General features: G+C 62.1%; 2 protein-coding genes across 6 annotated transcripts in view; both read left to right on the plus strand.

Moving 5' to 3' along the window:
- Positions 1-282: 282 nt before the first annotated feature.
- LOC146345406 (uncharacterized) lies at positions 283-9,487 on the plus strand. Its single transcript, XM_084856072.1, has 12 exons — positions 283-797; positions 841-967; positions 1,904-2,049; positions 2,224-2,347; positions 2,531-2,674; positions 3,616-4,063; positions 4,542-4,735; positions 4,839-5,013; positions 6,088-6,244; positions 7,104-7,257; positions 8,267-8,378; positions 8,740-9,487. Exons 1-12 carry the CDS (start codon positions 283-285, stop codon positions 8,913-8,915), a joined length of 2,472 nt encoding a protein of 823 aa, XP_084712198.1. The 3' UTR covers positions 8,916-9,487.
- Positions 9,488-15,960: 6,473 nt separating this feature from the next.
- The window catches only part of ASIC3 (acid sensing ion channel subunit 3), a 32,611-nt gene continuing 22,262 nt past the window's right edge, over positions 15,961-26,309 (plus strand). The window contains exon 1 of one of the 5 annotated variants that reach the window (XM_084859699.1): positions 15,961-16,567. In XM_084859699.1, the coding sequence (XP_084715825.1) occupies positions 16,013-16,567 (555 nt within the window). In that variant the 5' untranslated portion in view covers positions 15,961-16,012. Of the gene's footprint in view, positions 16,568-23,974; positions 24,916-26,309 lie in introns of those variants that run through there. The other 4 variants (XM_084859697.1, XM_084859695.1, XM_084859696.1 and 1 more) reach the window with 4 other exon arrangements.

Raw genomic sequence — 26,309 nt, forward strand, 5'->3', positions numbered from 1 at the left:
TCACCCTGCTAGGGATTTCAGAACCCAAACAGGGAGTATTCTGCATCAATTAACATGGAGTCAAATGGTGCAGCCTTGTGGTGCGTTTACCTCACCATCTTGACACCCCAAGCCGCCCACAAGCCGTTCAGTCCTTCTTTTGCTGCTCCTGGAGTTTGGGGAGGGAATTTGCAAGCCCATTGAACTGGGGGAGGGGTTTCCACCCTCCCATAGGACAGAAGTGTGATGTGCGACACGGACATCCCACACGTGTGCAAAGCCCTGTGAGAGTTACAAGGAAGGATGGCAGGGCCCAATTGGCGCGGCCCCCCCAGCCCCTCGGGACCAGCCGCGTGGGGCTCTGGGCCGCCGCGGGCGAGGCGGGGGCAGGCCACTGTTCTCCTGCGGAACGCGCTGCCTCAGGACGGGCCGCGGGCCGCTCTCCTTCGCCGGGTTGGGCCGGACGGCCCCCCGCCCGCGCCTGACCCGGCCGCCCACCCGGCACGGGGGCGGGCGCCCCGCCGGCCGCGAACGGGGGGGCGGGCGAGCGGCGCCGTCCCCCGCAGCGCGAGGCGGAGCCAGGCGCCCGGCGCAGCCAATCGGCGGCGCCTCCGCCGCGGCCGCTTCCGCCTGCGCCCGAGGGGCGGCCCTCCCCGTCCGGGGCCCGCGGCAGCGGCTGCGGGGGCGCGGCGGAAGGCGCGCGGCAGCCCTTCGGGCGCGCGCGGAGGCGGCGCCCCGGGCAGCGCGCCCCGCCCCGCCCGCGGCGGCCCAGGCCCCCCGGAGCCTCCTCGGCCCCCGCGCGCCGCCCTCGCAGGCCGGCGAGTCGCCGGGCTCAGCGCCGCCGCCCGCCCGCGGCCCCTGACCTCCCGCTGCCGCCCGCAGACCCTGGGCGACTGCTCCGGGCCCTCCGCGAGATGGGCTTCACCGAGCGGCGGGTGCGCGGCGCCCTCCGCGCCGGCTGCCTCAGCGCCCCACAGGCGGCCAACTGGTGAGTGCCCCGCCCGGCCCCGCCCAGGCCCAGGCCGCCCCTCGCAGCCGTGCCGGCCGCTCTCGCCGTCCCCGAAGCCTCGGTGGCCCCCTTTCCTCGCTGCGGCGCTGGACGGAAGCCGGGCACCGCCCTGGGCTGCAGCACCCGGCTCCTGACCCCGGGGGCCGCTTCCGAGAGGCACAGGCTGTCCCCGCATGCGATGCGGCGCTCTGCGGGGCCGAGGCATCTTGCGCTCAGACCCGCGCGCTCGCAGAGCGAGGGTGCCCCCTGCCCCTGGTTGTTCTGCAAGCAGGGCTGCTTATTGCCCGGCTTCGCACAATCACCGCAGCCTGCCATGGGCCGTTGGGTTATTTGAGGGTTGTTCAGCCCTGGAACAGCCTCTGCTGCCTGGGCCCAGAAGACACAACAAGCCACGGCATCCCCCCCCCCCCGACAGGGGTTAAATATTCAAAATGGCCACCAGCTGGAATAAGCCACTGTGGGCTGAGCTGATCTTGCAAAGCAGCCCATTGCGTCTGCATACCGCCACAGAACAATCCTCCCCAACCTGGTGCCCTCCAGACCCCTTCAACTGCATCTCTCATCATTCCCAGCCAGCCGGCTGCAGCCCCACGCATCTGGCGGGTGCCAGGTTGGGGAAGGCTGCCCTAGGAAAGGTGGAGGCGTGACCGAGTGGACTTGGCACACAGGAATGGCGAGGCAGCCTCCGGAGTAGCCTGTCAGGAGGGGGTATCCGTCCTCCCCAGCTAGCACTGCCCAAGGGACTGATTGCGCCCACAGCCACCAGTCCCGCCCAAGCACAGGTCTTTCCCAGCCCTGCGCTCCTTGAGCTGGAGCCACGGGGGCACTCAGCTGGGCGCCCTCCATGCGCCACGGGAACATCCAGTGCTGACCTCTGTCTCCGACTGCTTGGCTGCTTCGCTTCTCTCTTCCTAGGTTACTGCAGGAGAGGGTGGGCCAGCAGCACAGCAGCCCTTCCAGAGCGCTGCACCAAAGAGCGATGGATGCCTTCAGTCCACCCAGGCAGCCGCGGGAGGTGTTGCCGGGGCCAGCTGCTCCCAGTCTGGGCCACGCATCACCAGGTGAATAGCCTGCTCCTTTCCTCCTTACCCCCCCTCCCAGACCAGGCACTGGGCCAGTAGCTGGGCCGGGGTGGTCTCTGGACAGCCTTGCTGCTCCCGCTTCACCCCCCTCTAGTCCGGGGATGGGCTGCCCGGTGTGGTCACAGGGGCATCTGCCCTTGGCTGTCATTCCAGGCTGGACTCGGTGGGCATGGCTCCGCAGGACTCCCTCAGGAGAGCGGAGCACCACGCTTTTGCGGAGCAGCAGTGGGAGCAGCGGGCCGAGCAGCTCAAAGCTGACAGGCAGCACAAGCGCAAGGTGAGCGAGGCTCTGGCTGCGCAAAGGCGCCTGCCCACGGCAGGGCCAGCGGGTCTCCAGGGGGGGTTTCCCTGTGCCCAGCCATGGAGGCCCCACGTGAACTGGGGGTCCTCGCAGGCGGCACCTGCGCGGGGCTGTGCCTCCTGCCCTCTGCCCAACGGCCCTTCTCTTGCTTTCTCCCAGGAACGTGAGCTGGCGCTGCAGAGAATTGCAGACGACCGACGGTGTATCCAGGTGAAGGCCCAGCTAGCTCAGGCCTTGCCTGTCCAGGCGCCCCCCTGGGAGAGCAGAGCGCAGCCCTCCAGCAATGGACACTGCATGCTGACAGTGAGATGGAGCAACCCTGGGCCTTTGCTCCCAAGCGGGGCTGCACAGGAGCCAACACACATCTGGAGCCAAGAGGCTCAAAGCTAGAAATGCTTCCCTGCTCTAGGGCAGAAGTGACGCACAGCTGGTTGACTGCAGAGAGGGTGTGAACAGAGAGTTCTAGGGGTTGGGTTCTGGGAAGAGGGAGCAAAGTGGGAGACTCTCTCCGTTTCCCCCATTGCCTTTGGCTGCGCGGTTCTGAGGTTGCGGAATGTTCTCTGGTTGGGAGAAGAGTCAGTAACGGAATGCTGACGTGGGTGTTTTGAGGGAAGTGAGAGGTCCTTTTGGATGGGCACCTAAGGATAAGAAGGGTTCTGTGTTGCCATGGGGCTAGGGAGAAGGTGGGCTTAGGAGGCAAGGAGCCTGAGAGTCATGGTGGGAAGGGCGGGGTTTCAGATGCTGACTTCAAAATCCCCTCTCAAACCGCTGGCTTCCATATTAAGATTTGTCATTTCTGTATTTGCTCACCTGTGCTGTATGCTCCGTCGTTAGTTCATTCTGAAAACAGCTCTGTGAAATAAGCCATTTTACAGAAGGGGAAGCTGAGGCTGGGGTAGGGGGTGTCTTGTCCGAGAAGTTTCATGGCCCCAACGGGATCCGAACTGAGGTGCACAAGTCCCTCCAGTCCAGTGAGAAAGTTGGACTTAAAACTCAGGTCTCTGATCACATGTCCTCTCCAATGAATTTGTGTGGCCTTGAGCGAGGCCTGTGCCTTCTCAGCCTCAGCTTCCCACCTGTGAGCTGTGTATGCCACTCCTGAGGGAGTTCTTGGGAGGGGAAATCCAAAGCAGGCCTCCCTGGGCTCTGCTTTCCCTCTGTCCCCCGATATCCCTGCCGACGTTGGCAAACAGCACGGTGGGCGGCATCCCCACACCCCACGGCTGCCTCCGTCCTCTCCCCAGATCCGCCTCCCCGCAGGGGAGCCCGTGCGTGAACCCTTCCCAGCTGACTGCTCCCTGGAGAGTGTCCAGAAGCGCCTCCTGTCTCTGCACCCGGAGCTGCCGCCGTCCTTTGTCTTCCTGCAGGGCTTCCCCAGGCGGCCCTTTGGCCTAGCCGACCTGCCGCACACCCTGCAGGCTCTGGCCTTGACCCCCAGTGCTACCCTCTGCATCGTGGCACCTGTGCCTCAGCCCCGGGGCTCTGAGAGGCCTGCCCCAGGCCCCCTGCCCCAGGCCCCACCCGAGGAGATGGAGGGGTCTGGCCCGCAGCCTGCTGTGGAGGAAAGAGGCTTCTCACCGCGTGGGGGGCTGCCCGCACTTGCCTGCTCCCCAGCCTGGCGCGTGGCTCCAGGGGACCTCGCAGGAATACACAGCCACGGGGAGCCGGCATTTCCCGTGTGCCACCACTGGGGTGAGTGGAGCGCGGCCAGGTGGAGGGCTCTTCCTCGTTGGGCTGGCACTGGCGGGGCGCTGCTGCCCTTCTGTGGCTCCCAGCTGGGTGATGCTCACAGGGCCCTCGTCTTCGGGTGTTGGTGCCAAAGCCAACGGAAAGAGGCGAGTGCAGTTTTCCCTCCCCTGCCCTTGTTTTGGGGAGAGGTGCAGATTCGAACCCACAGAGCCATGGCTGCATTGTGCTTATCCAGGTACAGTGCGTGACACTGGAGGGGCCAGAGTGGTTGCTGGATGGATTTTGGCTCCTCAACCAAGGCGTGCTTGGGGGCGGGGGGTACATTCCACAAGTGCAGTGGTGTAGGCTGGGGCAGGGAGGGCAGCTGATGCATACCAGGTTAGTTCATGCAGAGCACAAGGGGGGGCTTAGCTTCAGGCCCCCTCCCCCGCCTCCTTTCGTTGACCCACCGACCCACCTCCCTGCACCGCTCCCTTCACAGGGCTGCCGCAGCTGTCACACCTGGCACTGGATCAGACGCGCGTCTCGGACCGGGGCCTGGCAGAGTTCTTGCTCTTGGCACCACCCAGCCTCACCCACTTGAGCCTCAACCAGACAGGCGTCACGGAGGACACCCTTCGCCTCCTGCCCCAGTGCGCCCCACACCTCTTGGTGCTCAGCCTGAAGCAGACCGGCGTGAGTGGGCTCCCCTCTGCCTGGGTGGGGGTGGGGCTGGCTGGGGCCATGGGGTGGGGATGTGGGGGCCTTTCCCGATGGTGCTGGCTCAATCTGCTCCCAGGTCACGGACGTTTCAGCACTGCGGCACCTGGAGGCTCTGCAGATGCTGCACCTCGACGGCACTGGCGTGAGCGAGGCTTCCCTCATGGCCCTCTCGGCCCACCCCTCCCTGTCCATCCTGACACTTTCAGGAGTCCAGTCGGTGGATGGGAACCGGGCTCTGGAACTGGTCTCAGGTAGGGGCAGCGCTGGGGCTTCCCGTGGCCATTTTGGAAAGGATCCCTTCATCTCTGGTCAGGCCCTCCCGGTGCGATTCTGGTCGGTGACAAGTCATGTGGAACTCCTAAGCCAGGCTCAGCAACAGCCTCACCAGTGGAGACTGTTCCAACACAGAGAGCTGCCAGGACACTCCGCTGCAAGGGAAGCAATGCATCTTGCAGAGCTGCATTTGAGGGGGCTTTAGGCAGAGTCATGAGTCGGGGGGGGGGGGTGTTGCATGCGCACACCAGCTCCCCACCCAGTACTTGCTCCTTGAGAAGCTCCTTCGATGAGCAACGGTTGCAAAATGGGCACACTGGCTTTGCTGGCTACTAGAAACAATGGTTGGCTACCAAACCCAGCCTAAGGGAGTTCTGACAAAAGCTTGGCCTTCGACAGAGGCTTGTGAGCAGCCACTTGGGTGCTTTCCCGGGGTGAGTAGCCATTGCCTCTAGCCGAGCACCACGTGCCAGCAGTGCTGTGCTCCGGGAGCCACCAGTGGCCCCTGCACCCAGACGCCCAGAGTCACTGTCCCGTTTCGGCTCCACCTCTCTTTCCCTCTGATGGCCACTGGCCTCTTTAGGGGCCATAGCCAGGGAGCCACATCCCCACGGCGCCAGCTGCTGATGGCGGCCCTGCTTGCTGCAGGCTGGGAGGGAGCGGGCAGCTGTGCTGGGCTTGCCTGGAAAGAGTGACGGGGGAGGGACCCTTCCGGCCTGGGGACAAGTCCTCTTCTGGAGACGGGGTTGGGGGCGCCCCAGCAGTGGGTGGAGCAAAGGCAAAAGGGGCAGGGCAAAAGCACCAGCCCCTCTCAGCGCAAAGCTCTTCCTGCCAGGAGCTCATCCCTTGGGGGCACCTCAGCTGCTGAGGAGGGGGCACCAAGGAACGATTGGTGGGGAGGGGAGAGGCGGGGCCATCCCCATTGGGGCGGGGCCTGGGGCCTGGCAGCCTGCATCAGCCCTCCCACCTGCGGCAGCCCTCCAGTGTGCCTGTCAGGAGAGGTGGGCGTTGGCTGAGGGGTCGGGCCGTTCCGACCACTGGTGGCTTTGCAGGTCTGGCCCTGGCACAGCTGTCCTTGCCGAGCCGGCACACGGTCACCGATGTCGGCCTGGCTGCTGTGTGCCGCCTGACGGGCCTCGTGGAGCTCGACTTGGCGGACTACAGCCGCATCACGGATCAGGGGTTGCGGCACCTGCCTCAGCTGTGCCGGTAAGGCGCCCCCGCCCCAGGTGGTCTGCCCCCAGCTCTGCCCTCCAGGCCCCCGCCCTCCCCGCTCCGGAACTGCTGCTGGTGGGGCTGGCCCTGGGCTCGAGGGGCCCTGGGCAAGAGGCTCTCCAGGAGGCCCCTGGTGGGACCCGGAGGGCTGGCGCGGGGTGGCGGCGTGCAACAGCAGCAGCACTCCCGCTCTGGCTGGCAGTGGCGGTCTGGATCTTCCCCAGTGCCCCGGAGTGATGGTACGGTGGTGGTGGTGGTGGTGGATGGTGGGAGGTGTAAAGGCCGCTGGATCCCACCACCCGGTTGGGTTGGACAGCTGGGCTGGAAGACAAAATGCTGGAGAGGGGGGAGGTGCTGTTCCACCAGATGCCTCTTTCAGGCCTGTCCTCCTGGTCGCTCGCAGCAGAGCTGGGAGAGGCCGCCAAGAGGATACAGACTTCAGGAAGCACCACACTCCAGAGCAGCTGCAGCCGCCCCTCCCTTCCCCAGTTCTGCCCCAAGAAGTCCCTGGGGCAGCTCTGAGGTCTGGGTTTTTCCTCCGGTTTCTTCTCCTCTCCGCCTCCGGTGAACATCAATTCCCGGGCTGTGCCTGGCACAGCCCCAGAGCCACCTGTGACTTGCAGATGGAGAGGAGACCCCTGAGGGAGTGAGGGGTGGGGAGAGACAGCGGGAGACCCCCGAAGGGCTGAGGGACCCGCAGAGAGAAAGCCTCGGAATACATGTGGGGAGCCAGTGGGCCCCCCACAGGTCGTCTCTGCCCAAGCGTGGTTTGCGTCTTGATTTTCCGAGCATCTGTTGACTTGCCAATCCTTCCGTGTCTGGTTGCGCCCCCCCCCGCCCGCCCCTCTTGCAGGCTGCGCCACCTGTCCCTCCGTAACACGCTGGTCACAGACAGGGGCTTGCAGCACGTTCAGGGCCTGCAGCTTCTGGAGGAGCTGTGCTTGGACCGCCTCAACGTCTCCAGCGCAGGGGTGGCATGCTGCATCACCCGCCTGCCGCATTTGCAGGTATGGCAGCCCCAGCTGGGCCCCAGGGAAGCTCTGCTGGATGGGGAGGGAGTGGCTCCTAGACCGTGGGGGGGCCGAGGAGGTGGCTGTGCTTTGCTTCAGCGGCGCCAGTGCTGTCGGGCTGGGCGATGCGCTAAAGAAGCCTTGGCAGCAGTGCAGCAGCGAAACCCGCCCTCTCCTCTGCGGCGTCTGTCTCCCTGTGCCCTTGTTCGTCCTTTGCCTGCTGGCTTAAGAGAATGGAGGATCCCTTGACCCCTCTGGCATGCCTGAGGCAGCGGCCAGGGCCCGGTAGGCTTGCTGGCCCTTTCTGCTGGGCTCGCTTGGCCTCAGTTCCCTGCATGTGAGGCTGCTGTTTCCTGGTGATACTGACAGTGCAATCCTGTCCGTGCCTACTCAGAAGTAAGCCCCACTGAGGTGAATGGGACTTGCTTCTAGCTGCGTACAGGACTGCAGCCTGAAGGGCTGGCATCTGAATTAGCGAGCCATGTGCAGTGACTTTTCCGTTCGGGGCCTGAACATTCCACCATGGCAGTGGAACGCCCATCTGGCGGGAGGCCTCGCCTGCCCGGTTGCGCCAGGCTTGCCTTGGTGGGCAGTGGGGGCAGCCTCGGCTGATGTGTTTGTTTGGACCGCTGAGCTGTGCTGTTGTGATCTGCTTCTGGGTGTGATTCTACTCGGGTTGTGCCTGTTGACGGGTGTTGCATCTGTCTCGCCTTTCTCTGCTGCGTGAAGCTCACTCCAGGCCCCGTGGGTCTCCTTGGATGGAAGACAGGTTTGCTGAGTGCCCGTGCGAGGCCACAGAGGCCCCTCCGGGCTGGGACCAGGGCACCCCGGCCACTCTGCCGTGGGAACAGACTGTGCCAGGGCAGGGCGGGGATGGCTTCCAGAGTGGACAGATTGCCGTTTCGCAGCATCCACATGCTCAGGGAGGCAAGTCATTTGCAAGCCCAGCTCGGGGCTAGAGGCAGTGGCAAGGAGAGTTCCATGGTGCTGTGCCCGCCCCTTCCAGGTGCTGAGCCTGGCCAGCACGCCAGTCGGGGACACGGTGGCCAGGCTGGGCGTGGCCTGTTGCAAGCAGCTGCTCAAGGTGAACCTGAGCCGCACCCGCCTCACTGACAGAGGTAAGGCGACATCTGGCAAGGGGGTGGCACGTGGCTTGCCTGCAGCGGTCCTGCTGGCCCAAAGGGCATGGCGGGAAGCAGAGCAGCACCTGCTGTCTGGAGGCTGACCGCTCTCGCTCGGCAAGGGCCGTGGGAGCACCAGACCAGTGCTGGGAGAGCTTGCTGGCTAGGGCGGAAGGCCTGCCTGGGGAGCCTGCGCACACAGTGGAGCTCCTCAGGAGGGGGGGCTGAGGCGTGGGGGGGGGAGCTGCAGGGGCACAGCAGTTGGCAACCCCGCCGGCTGCCTTGCCCAGCCGCCCTCAGCCTGACGCGGCCGCCTTCCCCTCGCGTGGCCTCACCTGCGCGGGCTCCCTCTCCCCAGGGCTCTGCTTCCTCAGCCAGGTGCCCCTTGTCCAGCTCAACCTGGACAGCTCGGGAGTGACAGCTGCCGGTGTGGCCCGCCTCCTGGCTGCCTGCCCCACCATCGGCAGCATCCGGGCCAGCCACTTGCGTGTCCTGGCCACAGAGGACGTCTCGGATGAAGAGGGACCCAGCTAGGCTGGGATGTGGATCCCACCCCGGGGTGTGGTGGGTGCCCTTTCCCAGGCCCCCCTCCTCCAGTTGCTGGGGCTGACTCCTTGGCTGCTTTGATTGCTCCCTAGAGACAGCTTTGGTTGGGCCCGATTTTTCTGCAGTCCTCGTCTTGCCACGATGGACGTCCCAGGGGATTTCGGGAGGCTCGCAATCTGCTGTGATTGGGGCTTGTTACATGTTCATGAAAATCTGGGCTTCTTTTTTCTGGCTTGCTCCTCCCACCTAGTGGGGAGAACCTTTTTGAAGATTCACCGGCAGCTGAACGCTGGGTGTTCCGAGAGCTCTGTTCTTAAGGTGTGCAGTTGCAGGCTCTGTTTCTGGGATAGGGAGAGACCCAGCCCTTGGGGATCAGAGACCTGGAGAGGCTGCATCAGTGCAAGAACCAAACACTGAGCAACAGTTTGGCCCCCAACAGTTTGGGGGTGGGCAGGGTGCTTGAGAATGGGACAGTGGGGCTGTGGGGTGAAGTAGAAAACTTGTGATCTGCCTGTAGTTTGTGCCTTAATACTTTCCAATAAAAGCCGAGACCGACTCTTCCAGGGCCTCTGACTGTGTGTCCAGAAAGGGTTTGCTCAGATGACCTGGAGCTGATGATGCCGGAGCTGCCTATCCCCGCCATGGACAGCAAGGCTGGGGCGTTTCTGGGGGCAGGGGGGTCATGCCAGACCTCTCCCCTTCTCTCTGCAGCCATGGTTGCCCTGGGATCTTCTTGGTCAAGTTTTCCTCCTCGATGCACCCCCTCCCCCAATGGAGACAAATGGGCGGGAGAAGCCCCCGGCTCCGGGCAGCTGTTTCTAGGCCTGTGATGGGAGACTTGAGTGCTGCTCCAGGGTGCGGAGGATGGGGAACAGGGCACCCCAGGACAAGTGGGTGGCTGGCAGATGGCTCTGCCTCTGTTGGATGGCCATGCGGTGCCAGCAGAGGGTTGAGATGAGGACCTCCAACCCCCTGAGGGTTGCTGGGTCTGCCGGCCTATCCTGCCTCTCGTCCTGGGCAGTTCTCCAGAGGGGCTTCAGTCAGCATCAAGGCATCCCGCTCTGGTGTCTGTATTGGAGCACATGGCCCTGGCCCTTCGAGCGGAAGCCCCTCCCCAGGGGACCCCATTTCTCTTCCTTCCTCATGGTCTGCTCCATGACCACAGGGCAGGGTCCCACTCAGTCACGGCCGTGTCGCTGGCTTAGGGTGAGAGGCTGCAGAGGGCACAGAAGTGACGGCCCAACAGACTTCCAGTCAGCTGTCACTGCTGCGGCGGGGGGGGGGGGGTTCTCCTTTTGCCAATGCTTCTAAAGGGGGGAATTGCGACTCCTGCAGACATACAGAAGCGACTAAGACTCCCAGTGGGAGCAGCCCCGCCGGGCTGACTGCATGGCTTCCCTGGACAAGCTGGCTTAAGGAGCAATGAAGCCACGTGGGGCCACCAGGCATATCCCCTGCAGCATTCAGTGATTGCTTGCAGGAGGGGAGGGGGGCCACAGCAAGGTGTCTCAGATTGGCCCTGGGCAGAGTTGGGTTGATGCTGCCCTGTTGGGCATTTGGCTATTTTGGCATCCGTGGCCAGACCCACCACCCTGCAAGATGGGGGCCACCAGCAGGGCTGCCCACGGGCGATATACTGGGTAGCCAGAAATGGTTGAGCATTCAGTGAGGCCTAAGAAATCTCTTACTCTCCCATTGCCAACCCCAAAGTTACATTCCAACTCTGCCCCCGTCCCACAGCTGGGCCACTGCTCTGAGGGCCTCCGTTGATCAAAGGTGGTCCCTCTTTCCTTTGACAGGCGAAGCCTCACATTGATGTGGCTACAGGAGGAGGAGATGGCCGAAGGAAACTGACTGCTAGGAGAGCGGGAGATGGAGCCGGGGCCAGGGGGCACAGACTAAAGACGGCCATGGATTACAGCCAACCCCAACTCTGTTTGAAAGGAGGAGTAGGGGGTGGCAGGGGACATTTTAACATGCTAAACAGCCTGTTGCTAATCCCCTTGGAGGCAGAGCAAGTTCCTGACTTCTGGGGGTCCTGGGCCAAAGTGGAGTGAGAATTCGGCACCACGGGTGCAGCTTCTGCTATCAAAAGAAAAAAAAAAAATTCACAGCTCAGCTAAAAGGGCCACATGTGGGAGTTAGAAGAAGGGACGTGTTATCCAGGAGAAGTACAACAGAATTGCCTGAACCTGGGGGGAAGGTGTCAGGAAGGTGAAGGGCCAGGATGGGTGGGATAGCTAATACTTTGGAAGACAGAAACAAAATTCAAAGTGATCTGGATAGACTGGAGCACTGGGCAGAAAACAACAGAATGACATTGAATAGGGATCAATGCCAAGTTCTGCACCTAGGAAAAAGAAACCAAATGCACACTTAGAAGATGGGGGATATGTGCCTCAACAACACTACAAGTGAGAAGAATCTTGGAACTGTTGTTGATCACAAGCTGAATATGAGCCAACAATGTGATGTGGCTGCAAAAAAGGCAAATGCTCTTTTGGGCTGCATTCATAGAAGCATAGCTTCCAAATCCCAGGAAGTACTAGTTCCCCTCTACTCAGCACTGGTTAGGCCTCACCTGGAGTACTGTGTCCAGTTCTGGGCACCACACTTGAAGAAGGATGCAGACAAACCGGAGAGGGTTCAGAGGAGGGCAACAAAGATGATCAGAGGACTGGAAACAAAGCCCTATGAAGAGAGACTGAAAGAACTGGGCATGTTTAGCCTTGAGAAGAGAAGACTGAGGGGAGATATGATAGCACTCTTCAAGTCCTTGGAAGGTTGTCACAGAGAAGAAGGCCAGGATCTCTTCTTGATCATCCCAGAGTGCAGGACATGGAAGAATGGGCTCAAGTGACAGGAAGCCAGATTCCGGCTGAACATCAGGAAAAACGTCCTGACTGTAAGAGCAATACGACAATGGAACCAATTACCTGGGGAGGTGGTGGGCTCTCCCACACTGGAGGCCTTCAAGACGAGGCTGGACAGCCATCTGCTAGGGATGCTCTGACTTGGATTCCTGCATTGAGCAGGGGGTTGGACTCAATGGCCTTGTAGGCCCCTTCCAACTCTACTATTCTAGGATTCTATGAGCTGAGGCGGGTGGGGATGCTGAAAACAACAGGGGTTCTTAGGCTGTGTTAGGGGCAAGCAGATGATCAAGGCAGGGGCAGGTCTGCTGCTTAGGGAAGATGAATTGTTAACAGGTGGCGGAGAGAAGGCAGAACCACTCCACTCCTGTTTTGCCTCAGTTTTCTCCCACAAGGAGAGTTGTAGAGCATAGAATCATAGAATAGTAGGGTTGGAAGGGGCCTACAAGGCCCCTGCTCAGTGCAGGAATCCAAGTCAGAGAATCCCTGACAGATGGCTGTCCAGCCTCGTCTTGAATGCCTCCAGTGTGGGAGAGCCCACCACCTCCCCAGGTAATTGGTTCCACTGTCGTCTTGCTCTAACAGTCAGGAAGTTTTTCCTGATGTTCAGCCGGAATCTGGCTTCCTGTCACTTCAGCCCATGATTCCGTGTCCTGCACTCTGGGATGATTGAGAAGAGATCAGCCTTCTTCTTCTGTGACAACCTTTCAAGTACTTGAAGAGCGCTATCCTGTCTCCCTGTCTTCTCAAGGCTAAACATGCCCAGTCCTTTCAGTCTCTCTTCATAGGGCTTTGTTTCCAGTCCCCTGATCATCTTTGTTGCCCTCCTCTGAACCCTCTCCAGCTTGTCTGCATCCTTCTTCAAGTGTGGTGCCCAGAACTGGACACAGTACTCCAGGTGAGGCCTAACCAGTGCTGAGTAGAGGGGAACTAGGACTTCCTGGGATTTGGAAGCTGTGCTTCTATTAATGCAGCCCAAAATGGCATTGGCCTTTTTTGCAGCCACATCACATGGTTGGCTCATATTCAGCTTGTGATCTGCAATTCCAAGAACCTCGCTTGTAGTGTTGTTGAGCCACGTATCCCCTATCTTATAAGTGTGCATTTGGGTTTTTTTTTCCCCTGGGTGCAGAACTTGGCATTTATCCCTATTCAATGTCATTCTGTTGTTTTCTGCCCAGCACTCCAGCCTATCAAGATCACTTTGAATTCTGTTTCTGTCTTCCAGGGTATTAGTTATTGGGTATTAGCTATCCCGCCCAAGTTTGTGTCATCTGTAAATTTGATCAGCATTCCCTGAACCTCCTCCTCCAAGTGATTAATAAAAATGTTGAGCACTGGGCCCAGGATCGAGCCTTGTGGTACCCCACTTGTTACCTCTCCCCAGTTTGAGAAGATCCCACTGTTAAGCACTCTTGGCATCTGAGAGAACTCCATGCAGGCGAGGGTCCTCTTCTGGGGGTCAGTGGCTGGCTGGTTGGCTCCAGAGTCCTGCTCCTGAGAAGAAGAGGTGGGCAGCCGCCTCAGCTGAGGGCTCCTGGGCCCCAGAGTGCTATGGGGGCCGCAGTGGCTGGAGGAGCGGCACTTGCCCAGAGGGCTCCTGCTGTGCTCTCCCTCTGGGGAGCTGCTGCTCTGGTCCCTCTGCTGGCATAGGCCTCGTGTGCTCAGCAGCATGGCAAGTGCTGCCACTGCCCAGTGGGGCCCCCTATCCAGCAGCGGCTTCGGTTTGGCAACTCTGGTGCCCAGGGTGGGGGATGGGGAAGCAGCAGCTGCCCGAGTGTTGTGGGGAAAGGAGGGGGGAGGGCAGCTGAGGCAGAGGATTGCGGCTTGGGAAAGGATTTGTTAATGGCACGGTAACCAGCCACTGTTGCTCGCAGACCACCCAGGAGGTGCGGCGGCACGCAGGCAGAAGACGGAGTGGAGCCTGCTGGGGCGGGGCGATTGAGCTGTGGTGCCCTGAGATGAGGGCTGGATGCTTCCCTGGGGGCGGGTGGTCTCCGAATGCTGTGGGAGTCCTCTGTCAGGAGCTGGCAACAAGGCGTGGCCCCAAAGAGGTTGGGGCCTGAAATGTCTCAGGGAGGGGGCGCCCACACCTGCTGCGCTCTCTCAAGCCTCCATGTTCTACGGGAAACATAGAATTGGAGGATACATGTGGTGGAGGAAGAGTCGGGCCGCAACTGTGACCCTCCCTGCAACACCCCCATGTCCAGGGTGGGCAATACTGTGGTGCTGATGTATCTGAATGGTTGCAAGGGCCATGGGCCTTCCAGCGGTATTGCTAGGCCAAGGACTGGAAGGGGCTGTCCCTGTTCTCTCCCCAACCCCTCGGTGCCTCCTCTCCTCCTGGGGATGGCAACAGCCCCCTCCCCTCTCTCGGGCGTCTCCACAGGGGGAGGACACGTCTCAAGAGGCCGAGGCTCCCTGGGGTGAAGAGACAGACCTTTCAGAGTTCTCAGAAGGCCATTTTAAAGTTGCCCCTGTAGAAGCCCCCTGAAAGCATCATGGCCGAAACACGCTGGGCTTGAGTGAAAATTAACTTATCCTGTCCAGCTTCTCGCGACGCGTGCTCCCCCGCTGCAGAGCTGTGGCGGGGGCGTTCCAGCTTGCCGCCGCTGCTCGAGGCGGTACCCCCCTCCCGTGCCTGGCCGAGGCCTCTGCGCATCCTCCGGGCGTTGCTCTGCCGCTTTGCCCCCTCGGTGCTCTGGGGGAGGCCCAAGCCGAAGGCCGAGTCCCGCCGCTGCTGCTGCTGCCAGGCAGGAGGGCCAGCGCTCTGCCAGCTGCGCCCCCAGCACCAGCCCTCCGGGTGCCCTGGACTGCGCGTGCAGCAAAACAGCTGTTGCCCCCTGCGCGCGGGGCTCTGCACGAGAGGGGCCGATGGGGCGGCTGCTTGCCTGCCTGAATGCCAGCGCTGCCGCTCAGACTGGTCTCCGTTGGCTTTCCCTGCCACGGAAGCCGGCTGGCCGCTCTTGGCGGGCGGGCGGGGGCCGTTCGCCGACTTCGGCGCTGGCATGTGCTTGATGCCGGGATGGGGTGGCCTCCTCCCTCCCGCTCTCGCAGGCGCCTCCGTCCCAGGGCAGCTTCCGCGGGCCTCGTTTCTTGGGACGCGCACCGCACGCGCGTGTGGCGAGCGGGACGCTGGGCTGCCAGCTGTCGGGACAGGCACGGGGAGGTCGACCGGGGAGAGAGAGGCGCGGGGCCCGTGCCGTGCCGGGGGGCCGGCGCGGGGACAGGCCGCCGAGCGAGGCCTCCGCCCGGCCCCGCGCCTCCGGCTGTGCCCTTCGCCCAGGCTCGCGCCGCCTCTCGCTCGGACGCGGATCAGCTCTCCCGGGCCCGCCTGCCCGGCGCTCCTCTGGCCCCGGCGGATGGGCCCCGGAGTCCCGTCAGAAGCAGGATGCCTCCACACCGGCGGCCGGGGAGCGCGCGGGGGGGGGGGGGGCTGTCGCCCTCGTGGGCTGCTGGTTGGCCGCCGCGCGAGCAGAAGGCCGTGCGAGATGGCGCCCTGGTCTGCTCCGGCAGCGGGGCTTCCTCTGCGGCCTCACGCTCGCTTGCCTGCGCCGCGGGGCTTGGCCCCAGCCGGCACAGCTCAGTGTGCGTGGGCTGGGGGCTGGCCGAGGCCGCCCACGGGACCCTCGGGGGAGGGGAGGGGGCGCCGCGCGTGGCGGGAGCATGTGGGAGCCAGCCAGCCAGCCAGCCAGCCAGCCAGCCAGCCGCCTCCCCGAGCATGTTCGGCAGCGGGAGAGCGCAGACTGCTAAGCAGGCGGCAGCGGCGGCAGCAGCCAGCGAGCGGATGAGCGAGTGAAGCCGGAGCCAGACAGCGGAGACCGCGGCGGCATCCCCTGCGCCCTGCTGCTCGGTCTCCCGCGCCTCTGCAGGGCTTTTTCCCAGGGGAGGCGGGACTCTCCGGCAGCCCTGGTGCCGTCCGCAGCCACCCCCCCGGGACGACCCCGCCAGGGCCATCTGCCGTCCGACGGCGTGTGATCGGGGCACGCTGCTTTGCCGCGCTGCTTGCGGGCGGGCGGGCCCGCTCTCCCGGCAGCGGAGGCATGGGCTGCTGGCAGAAGAGCCCCCCGCGAGACAGCCAGGCGGGGGGCCGCGCCCGTGCGGACTGAGGGCCGGGGGCGAGAGCGCCGCCCGCCCGCCCGCCCGGCCTGGAGGAGGGGGCCGGACGCCCTCCGCAGAGGCGCCGGGGCTCGCCGCGCGCGCGGCCCAGCCATGACGGCGGCGCCGGGGGGCGGCGCGGGAGCGGAGCGCCCGTCCCGCCTGCAGGCCTTCGCCAGCGCCTCCTCGCTGCACGGCATGAGCCACATCTTCGCCTACGGCGCGCTGTCCCTGCGCCGCCTGCTCTGGGCCCTCTCCTTCCTGGGCGCGCTGGGGCTGCTGGCCCTGGTGTGCGCGGAGCGCGTGGCCTACTTCTTCACCTACCCGCACGTCACCAAGCTGGACGAGGTGACGGCGCCCAGCCTGACCTTCCCGGCCGTCACCATCTGCAACCTCAACGAGTTCCGCTTCTCCAGGATCACCCGCAACGACCTCTACCACGTGGGGGCCCTGCTGGCCCTGCTCGACTCCCGCCAGGAGGTCCGCGGCGCCCCGCCGGCCGACCCGGAGGCGCTGGCCGCCCTGCGCGAGAAGGCCCGCTTCCGCGGCTTCAAGGCCCGGCCCTTCGACATGGCCGACTTCTACAACCGCACGGGCCACGACATGGCGGAGATGCTGTGGCAGTGCACCTTCCGCGGGGCCGGCTGCAGCGCCCGCAACTTCACCGTGGTGAGTGGCTTGGCGCGCGCGGGCCGCGAAGGGCGGCTGGCCCGCTCGGGCGTCCGCAGGGGAGGAGCGCCGCCCGCGAGCGTGCTGAGCCGGGCCAGGGGCAGCTGGCGGGGGCCAGCGTGTCCAGGGAGTTTTCCAGGGAGGTGGACCCCATCTCCAGGGCAGTGAAGGGCCTCCCTAGCCAGGGGTGGCGGCGGGAGACACCCCGCCCGCTTGGATCGCCAAATGGCATCCGCAGTTCCTTGCAGGATGATTCCGCGCTCCTCCTTGTAGGGACCCAGCCCAGGTACGCCTGCAGCGGTGGTGATCCCAGGGAGATGCTGTCTTCCTCCTCCTGAGGTGTGCCATTCACCTGTGGAAGTCACAGCCAGGAGGGGCCGCAGCTCAGTGGAGGAGCCCCTGCTTGCGTGCAGAAGGCCCCAGTTCCATCCCTGGCAGCACTGCCAGACAGGGCTAGGAAAGAATCCTGCCTGGAACCCTGGAGAGCTGCTGCTGCCAGTCAGTGTCGACAGTTGAGTGGGCTGGATGGGCCCAGGGTCTGACACAGCCTAAGGCAGCTCCCCATATTCCTATGGGGTAGAACCAGTTAGGCCACTGATGCCAAAGGGGAGGCGCTGGGGCACCAACAGCTCCTCGGGAGGGCTCAGCCCAGTCTTTGGGAGCTGCTCCAGGGGCTTCAGCTTGTCCAGCAAACCTGTGGCCTCTGCACATGGCTGCTGCTCAAGTCCAGGCTTGGGGGGGGGGGCGCTTTGCGCCTGGCCACCTGTGTCTGCATCCATGTGGCTCATCCCCAGGAACCCTGGTGGACCCTGGCGTGCTCTGTGTGAGCCACAGGCCACGTGTGGTGTTGGAGGGAGGGGAGCCAGGACAGGGCCTGCCTCTGTTAGATTGGGGCCACTTCAGGCAAATGCAAGAAGCATCTCTGGAGAGGCTCCACATGTGGCCCCTGTCACTAAAGCAGCTGGAGGACTTGATCCCCTGAAGGCTCCAAGCAAACCTGCTCGGCAGAGTTTGTTTCTGGCTTGCAGCACGTTGCCTGGCCAGCTGCCTGGCTGCCACCCTGAGCTCCCTCCCTCCCTCCCTGCCTGCTCTTTGGTTCCAAGGGGGAGACTCCTCCCACCCCAGCCCAGGACACAGCCCCCAGGTGTGTCCTTCGTTTGCCAACTGCTCTGCCTGTGCCCACCTGTAGAAGAGGTTTCCTGGAGGTGTCTTCAGCGTGGGAAGGCTCTGAGTCACACCTGCCCTCTGCTGGGCACTGAGCCACATGCCAGCTGCATGGCGTGGACATGGCATTGGCTTGGGCCCAAGGGAGAGCGCTGGGTGGCACCTCGCCTTGTCGGGTCCCCAACGGAACAGGGAGCGCAACAGGCCTGCAGGGCCAACCCAGCTACAAAAGCACCGCTCCTGCCTCTATGGCACAGCTGTGAGCGGGAGGCGTCGGCTGTGCAGGCACTGTGCAGGAGGGGGGCGGCTGTGTTGCTCCGAGCACCACGGGAGTGACTGCCAATTTGAGCAAGGCAGCTGGTGGAGAGCTGGGCAGAGGGCTCGCCAGTCACGGGGATGCCATGGAGCTCATGCTTTTGGCCTGCAGTAGGAGAGCAGGCCCCTCAAGCCAAAGCTCCCTGCCCCCAATCCAGGGGACAGAAGTGCTCACGTTTCTTTCCCCGCTTCTGAGGCTGGAAGGGAGAGCACATTCCCCTCTCTGCCCATTGTACACCCAGAGCCAAGGAGGTATAGAGGAAGAAGCCAGGGGCACGGGGTGCGGGGGGGAGCAGGACTGGGAGGAGCCAAGGACCTTCAGGCACGGAGGGGGAGGAGGTCAGAGCCGGGTGGAGGGAGGTGGGAGATGGCCAGCAGCGTCAGGAGCACCGCCACACCTCAGTTGCAGAGTGCCTGGGCTGCCAAGGCATGCCTCTGTCTGCTGGGGTTGCTCCTGCATGGGCCATGCAGGAGCTTCTCCTGCTAGCAGGTCTGGGAGCACCACAGCCGAGAGCCCTGGAGGTTCCAGTGAGGAACCTCCTCTGAAGGAGCTGGGAGAGGAGGGGCCCCTTGGGGCCCGTTTCAGAGGTCTGCGGATGCTGCGAGGCCTTTGTTCTGCTGACGCCTGCCATAAGTAGCTGGTGGTGCTGGCGCAAGGGGGTCCCATGCTGCAGATCCCAAAGCAAAGGGCTGGCTGGAAGCCACATCCGTTCAGACCCTCTGGAGTCAGCCCTGAACTCTCCTGATTGTGGTCAGACGTGTGCTCAGCCCCACCCTTCACGTGCAGGCCATCGGAAGGTGCTTGTGAGGTTGATTGTGGATGCACTTTGGGTTAGCAAGAGGGTTAACTGGGAAATCAGACACATTTAAGGAGGGTAGGGGGCAGCTCCCCCCCCCACATTTTAATCTTGAGCGTGGCCATCTGTAGGAGAGGCTGTTGAACCTTGCTGTAAATCTGTCCCACCACAGCCCAAAAATACGAGAGCGGGCCCTGCACACAGCTTGCCGTGCCACAAGGTTGCTGGGACGGGCAGGGGATGGGAGTGTTGAAGTGGGGGGGGGGACAGTTGATGGGGACAAGATGTGGCCACTCCCTTTGGCACACCAGCCTTGGAGCGGGGCTCTTGCAACTGCGCCCCAGGAGGGAGTCACATTTCTCTCATCAGTCCAAGCCCTGTAACACTCCTCTGCCCCCTGCCCCCCTCCACCTCACAGCTTCCTTTTCCTCCCATGTACCCTTCTCTTAGGAAGCCTTCTCTTGCCCCCCCCCCCAACACACTGCCCCTCTTCCAGGGCAGGCACCCTGGGGGCCCTGTTCCCAGGGACAGGCCTCCCTTCTTGCCTTCCTTCCTGCACACCTGGGCTGGCCAGGGACTATATGAGGCAGGAGAGGCAAAGGATCGGCCAGCCACCCTCAGGCTGGGGTGAATTTCAGACAGTGGCAAATTCATGGATAACAAATGTATTCATGGCTGTGGGGACCTCAGGCCTAGGTCTCAGTGCTCTCCTGTGGTCCCAAATGGGCCCTCCGGCATTCCCCAGGTGGCCACCCCCCCTCCCCGATCACTATTCCTTTGGTGGCTTCTCAGTCCCCCCTCCCCCTTTCTACATGTGTCTCCTCTGGCTTTCAGGAAAAATATGGTAGCATTGTTGATCCTGCTCCCTTTGCCTTCACCCTGCCCACCACTGGAATGCGGCCCCCCAGACCTTCTCCAACAAGGACATCAGCCCTCATGCTGCCAGAGGGTCCCCCCCTGCTGTGAGCCAGGGTGGCTAAACTGAAGCCCCCCCCCCCCCCGTTCAGAGGCATCCATCAGACACTGCAGTGGGGGGGGGCAAAGAGCAGGGCTTGCGAGCTCCAGGAGGTGTCCCGTGAAGCCGTCTGCTGGGCTCATGGCCCTTGGACTTGTCCAAGATGGCAGCTCTCTTGTCTGGATGGCTGAGGCCCCAGACCTGAGGCAGCAGCTGTCCTGGGGTCGCTGCCCACTGCCCATGAGGGGTCCCATCTCATGGCTGAGCAGGGAGAGCCTGCTGGCATCCCTCTCCCTCCTTGCCCTCTTAGCAGCCACTCAGCAGAGCCCTTCCTGCCCCAAAGCCATTGGGCCCCACACTTTGCCAATCATCCCTCCCTCGCGTTCAGCTAGTGTGCTGAGCTGGCTGGATGTCAGGGCCAGTCTCCTAAGCACCCGTTGCCTTGACAACATCTAGTCCTTCCTTCTTGGGACAATCTGTTGCCATGGTGATTTCCCCCCTCTGAGCTTGTTGCCATGGCAGCAGCTTCTCCCTCCCCACCAGGTTCCCATGTTCATGAGTGGGGAAGGGTCTTCTCAGACCCTCCAGCTAGAAGGTCTCTGTGACACCATCCCACAAGGGTGGGGTGCTCCACTTAGAGCAGTGGGGGGCTCCCCAAACAGTCCCACCGAGTTCTCCACAAGAGCATTTGCTTCCACAGGCATGCTTCCACGCTCCCCTCCTTGGCTGTCTCCTTCTTAAGGAGAGATGTAATTCTGTCTCCTTAAACTGAATCCTACGGGGAAGGGAGATGTAAAGTTGGGGGTAACAATGGACGTAGGCGCATGCACTGCAACGGAGAGAACAGCTCTGATAGCGCCCAATAATAGTCTTCAGACACATGTAGGAAGAAAGCCAGACTATGAAGCACGTGGTCTTCGATGTCTGTATACTAATGCCCAGAGTATGGGAAACAAACAGAACAAACTTGAACTCTTAATACAGGAGGGAAATTATGACTTGATAGGTATAACTGAGACTTGGTGGGATGACTCTCATGACTGGAATACAGCAATTGAAGGATATAACTTGTTCAAAAAGAACAGGAGGAACAGAAAGGGAGGTGGGGTTGCACTGCATGTGAAAAATACATATCTCTGCACAGAAATACAGGAGGAGGAGCTTGGTAGCCCCATCGAGAGCATCTGTATCAAAATAAATGGAACAAAGAATAAAAGGAACCTGGTGGTCGGAGTCTACTACCGGCCACCCAACCAAGGAGAAGACGAGGATGAAACTTTTGAAAAGCAAATAGCCAATGTTTTAATGAAGCATGATATAGTAGTAATGTAGGAAGCATCGATAGGAATATGGTCAAGGAACACCTTGGAGTTCAAATCTCCAGGGCCAGATAAACTGCATCCTAGAGTAATAAAGGAACTGGCAGAAGAACTCTCAGAACCGCTGTCTATTCTCTTTGAGAAATCATGGAGGACGGGGGAAGTGCCAGATGACTGGAGGAGGGCTAATGTGGTCCCTATCTTCAAAAAGGGTAAAAAGGAGGAACCTGGGAACTACAGACCAGTCAGTCTGACATCAATCCCTGGGAAAATTCTGGAACAGATGATAATGCAATCCATCTGGAAGCAACTTGAAAACAATGCAGTGATTACTCAAAGCCAACATGGATTTGTCAAGAATAAGTCCTGCCAGACGAATCTGATCTCATTTTTTGATCAAGTCATCTCCCTTGTGGACCGTGGGAATGCTGTAGACATCATATACCTCGACTTCAGGAAAGCTTTCGACAAAGTGCCCCATGATATCCGGATGAGCAAACTAGCTCAAAGTGGGCTAGATGAAACAACGATCCGGTGGATCCACAGTTGGCTACAGAATCGGACTCAAAGAGTGCTTCTCAATGGGACCTTCTCAAACTGGGGAGAGGTAACGAGTGGGGTACCGCAAGGCTCAGTCCTGGGCCCTGTGCTCTTCCACATTTTTATGAATGACTTGGAGGAGGAGGTGCAGGGAATGCTGATCAACTTTGCAGATGACACAGAATTGGGCAGGATAGCTAATATTTTGGAAGACAGAAACAAAATTCAAAGTGATCTGGATAGACTGGAGCGCTGGGCAGAAAACAACAGAATAACATAGAATAGGGATGAATGCCAAGTTCTGCACCTAGGAAAAAGAAGCCAAATGCACACTTACCAGATGGGGGATACGTGGCTCAACAACACTACAAGCGAGAAGGATCTTGGAATTGTTGTCCATCACAAGCTGAGTATCAGCCAACTATGTGATGTGGCTGCAAAAAAGGCAAATGCTCTTTTGGGCTGCATTAATAGAAGTATAGCTTCCCAATCCTGGGAAGTACTAGTTCTCCTCCACTCAGCACTGGTTAGGCCTCACCTGGAGTACTGTGTCCAGTTCTGGGCACCACACTTTAAGAAGGATGCAGACAAACTGCAGAGGGTTCAGAGGAGGGCAACAAAGATGATCAGGGGACTGGAACAAAGCCCTATGAGGAGAGACTGAAAGAGCTGGGCATGTTTAGCCTTGAGAAGAGAAGACTGAGGGGAGATAGGATACCGCTCTTCAAGTTCTTGAAAGGTTGTCAGAGAGGAAGGCCAGCATCTCTTCTCCATCATCCCAGAGTGCAGGACACAGAATAATGGGCTCAAGTGACAGGAAGCCAGGTTCTGGCTGAACATCAGGAAAAACGTCCTGACTGTAAGAGCAATACGACAATGGAACCAATTCCCTAGGGAGGTGGTGGGCTCTCCTGCCCTGGAGGCCTTCAAGACTAGGCTGGACAGCCATCTGTCAGGGATGCTCTGACCTGGATTCCTGCATTGGGCAGGGGGTTGGACTCGATGGCCTTGTAGGCCCCTTCCAACCCTACTATTCTATGATTCTTGTGCTGAGGGAGCCGGGCTGCCTCCCTCTCTCCTGGTAAGGAAGCGGCTTTGTGCATCTTCTCTGCCCCTCATCCGTGTCTGTGGCCTGATGTTCCAGAGAGGATGGCCAGAACTGTGCATGGTTCATTGATGTATTGATTTCTGCAGGGACTACGCATGTGTCTTGCATTGTTTTCTACCCTTTCCCCAATATTCCCTAACCTTCATTTTAAAAAAATGCCTTCGCTGCAATTGGTTGTTTGCACCCACGTACATGCATGGCGTTGATCCTGTTCGCCTTGAGAGGTGGCAGTAAATTCCCAGCCCAGCTCTGAGCTCCTCTGATCTCTTGGCACAATTAAGTTATTTCATCCAAAGTGCCTTACTTTGCACTTTCCAACTCTGACTCCCACCTGCCTTCCCAAATGCGTCACGGTGTGTCTGCTGCAGATTTTATTACCATGAACAATTTTGTAAATTTGCAAATTCTGTCACCTTGAAGATGAAAACGTTGTCAGGAGGCCCAGACAAAGTGGCCAGTAAAATCCAGAGTGATGCTTTTTCTAGACCGAGTCTGGGATGCCCTTATAAACTCTTGTGTTTTGGTCCTGCAGTTCAAGTCCTATTGCCATCAGAGAAGGGGAGACAGACAGACAGACAGATCAGGCCCCGGGTTAATTATGGGGAAGAGTGCCATCCCGATAATGCTCCCCCTCAGCCGTTAAGATACTTGGAGCCGGCTCTGGCAAAGAGATCTCCCGTTCTGGGAACACCGGGTGAAAAAACTGTTGCGGCACCAGTTGCCCATGCTGGCACTTTCTGACTCGCGCTGGGGTGCACCACTCCGTTGGGTGGGACTCGTGACAGCCTGGCAAGATCAGCTCCTGCTGTTTCCATTTAGAAGGAGAGGAGCAAGTGGCTGCCAAGGTGACGGCAAGGCCGGGGCAGGCAGGGCAGGAGCCCGAACCCACGTCTCCCACGCTGGCCCTTGGTGCGCTGAGCCGGCTGAGCCAGAAGCGTGGGAGATGCTGCGTCCAGGCTGGTGCACAGACCCCGGCATCCTCTAGGTGTTGGCTGCGCTGTCCTTGTGCTTGTGCGCTAGGCCCCAGCAACAACCGCTGTCCCGTCTGGAGCAGAAAGGGAAAACAACAAGCACATTTTCCGGGGAGGGAAGCGACGCCCTGAGCATGACGAGGCTGGCTTGCATGGAAGGAGGGGGGCTCTGGGGGTGCCATCTGAGGCTGCCTGTCAGAGCTATGGAGCCACCCCTCCCTCCCCCCTTCCAGACTCCAGGGACATGAGCCGGACCCGGCGAGTCAGCACGGGGCGAGCCTGGCTGCCGTCCCCGCCACGTCTCCCGACAGCACCATTAGGGGCAGGCTGGGCCACAGCCTGGGGGCCTCGCCAGAGCTTGCTGCTGCAGGGCCTGGCTCCTGGCTGGGGTGAGGCCCATCCGCTGTCAGGCTGCTCCTGCTCCCTCCTCCGGGCCTCCTCCCTGCAGCCGGCTGGCCGCCCAGCCTCCTCGGTCACCCGCCAGGCCCGCCCCTCCCACCCTGGGATCAGTGGACCGCTGCCCTGAGCTGCCTGTGCTCCGCCCAGGGCCTTGGAGGCTCCTGAAACACAATCCGCCTGGCTCTGGCACGGCAGAGAGCAGCTTTGCCCTCCGGCCCGCACAGCGCGGAGCAGAGCAGGGCCATGGAGGAGCCTGGGGAGGCTGAGGCTGTCCCCAGGGCCTCCGCCGGCATGGTGGCCTTTGCCAGCCGCTGCACCTTGCACGGCCTCAGGCACGTCTTCCTGCCGGGGCTGTCCACCCCACGGCGTGTTGCCTGGGCAGGGGCTGTCCTGGCGGCGGTGGGCATCTTTCTGTGCCAGGTGGCAGAGCGGGTCCAGCACTACCGGGAGTACCACCACGTCACCCTGCTGGGCGAGGAGCAGGGCCGGCTGCTCTTCTTCCCTGCCATCAGCCTCTGCAACTTCAACCGCATCCGGCGGTCCCGGCTGTCCCGCAGTGACCTGCACTGGCTGGGCTGGGAGCTGCTCGGGGTGGAGCCCCCTGACTACCCACGCTACTTGGAGGCCCTGGGCCAGCCCGGCGGGGACACCCCTGGATTCTTCCCCAGCACGAGCATGGACATGCAGGAATTCGTCGACCGCACCAGCCACAGCCTGGAGGACATGCTGCTGGACTGCCACTTTGGGGCCCGGGAATGCGGCCCGGAGAACTTCACGACTGTGAGTCCTCCCGGGGTGGGGCGCCCTTCGTTCCCTGCTCCTGCGCCCCCAGCCGCACAGCCCCGTCACCAGCTCACAGGCTCGCGCTCGGCTTCAGTGCCTCCCCACCCCACAGCCCCAGGCATCCAAGCATGCCTCCACAGGGCTGCGGCTGGCCCCCACCGCCAGTGCTGGGAGCGTGGCCACTGCAGGCCATCCTCTTGAGTCGCCAGGCCAACCCCAGGCCCCTGCTCTGCGCCTCTTGTCCAGGATCGCCCGGGCGCCCCATGGCCACCCTTCCAGCACAGCTGGCCCGCCCCCTCTTCCACGCCGTGCTGCAGCAGACCAGCCGGGGAGCACTTCCCCGTCCCCCGTGTGGGGTGCAAAGAGCTTCGCCAGGGGGAGTGCTGGGGCCTGCCGGACGTGCACCTGGTGCCCTGGCCACCTCCCCCGCGGCCCCCCCCCCGCTCAGCTGGGGTTTTTCTCTCCCCTCCCAAGGCGACTCCCTGGCAAAGGTGGGGGCGCGAGCTTCCTGCCCGTAGGTCCAGGCCCAGAGTCTTCCGGGGGTGGGGTTGGGAGACGCCCCACCCGGGGCAACGCAGCTTGAGCTGAGGTTGGGCTCGGCCCCGCAACTTGCGAAGAGGCCCCGGGGCGCCGCTGAACGTGGGCCGCGTGCGCCGGGTTCACCTGCTGAGGCGCGCGTGCGTGCGAGCGAAGCGCAGGTGCGGATTTACGCCGGCGGCTGCGGGGGCGCAGCCGGTGGGCGGCAGCTATTCGGGGCGCGGGGGTGAGCGTGGCCGTGCGCGGGAGGGCGGAGGCGCGAGGCGCGTGAGCAGCTGGCCGCGGGGCGGCGCGCGGCGTGCAGAGCGGCTGCTGGCGCCCCTCGGGTGGGCTGGGGCGCGGGCGCCGCGGAGGTGCCACGACCCCGCGCCGCTGACGCTGCGGGCGCGGCGCGGCGCGCTATGCCTCCTGCCGCAGCCCTCCCCGCCGGGGCCCCGCGCCCGCGCCCGGGCCGCGTCTCCAGCGGGCGCCGCTGCCCCGTCGGCATAATCGGACCCCGCCGCCAGCGCCGCAGAGGGCCGCCGCACGGCGTTCTGGCTCCGCGGCGCCCGCGCTGCGGAGAGGCTTGCGCAGGGCTGGGGGCCGCCCGTTCACGGGACCGGAGGGGCAGGAGGTGCCTGCAGATGGGAGGGGGCCGTGCAACCGCCGGCCGGCCAGCCAGGTGCTGCCCTGGCCACTGCCGGGCGCTGCCGGACCCAGGCGCTCAGCCATAAATTCAGCAGGACGACTGAGGCAGGACTGGTCCCCGTGGCCTGTTTCCATTGCTAAGGTTCAGTTGCCGTGTGTGAAATAATGTGATACAAATGCCTCTGAGCATGTGCGAAGCACAGGGGAGCAGCTTGGCAGAGTGGTGA

The sequence above is a fragment of the Heloderma suspectum genome, chromosome 5 (genome assembly GCF_057233095.1).
Source record: "Heloderma suspectum isolate Gila_16-S chromosome 5, 16-S_ref, whole genome shotgun sequence".
Lineage (NCBI taxonomy): Eukaryota > Metazoa > Chordata > Lepidosauria > Squamata > Helodermatidae > Heloderma > Heloderma suspectum.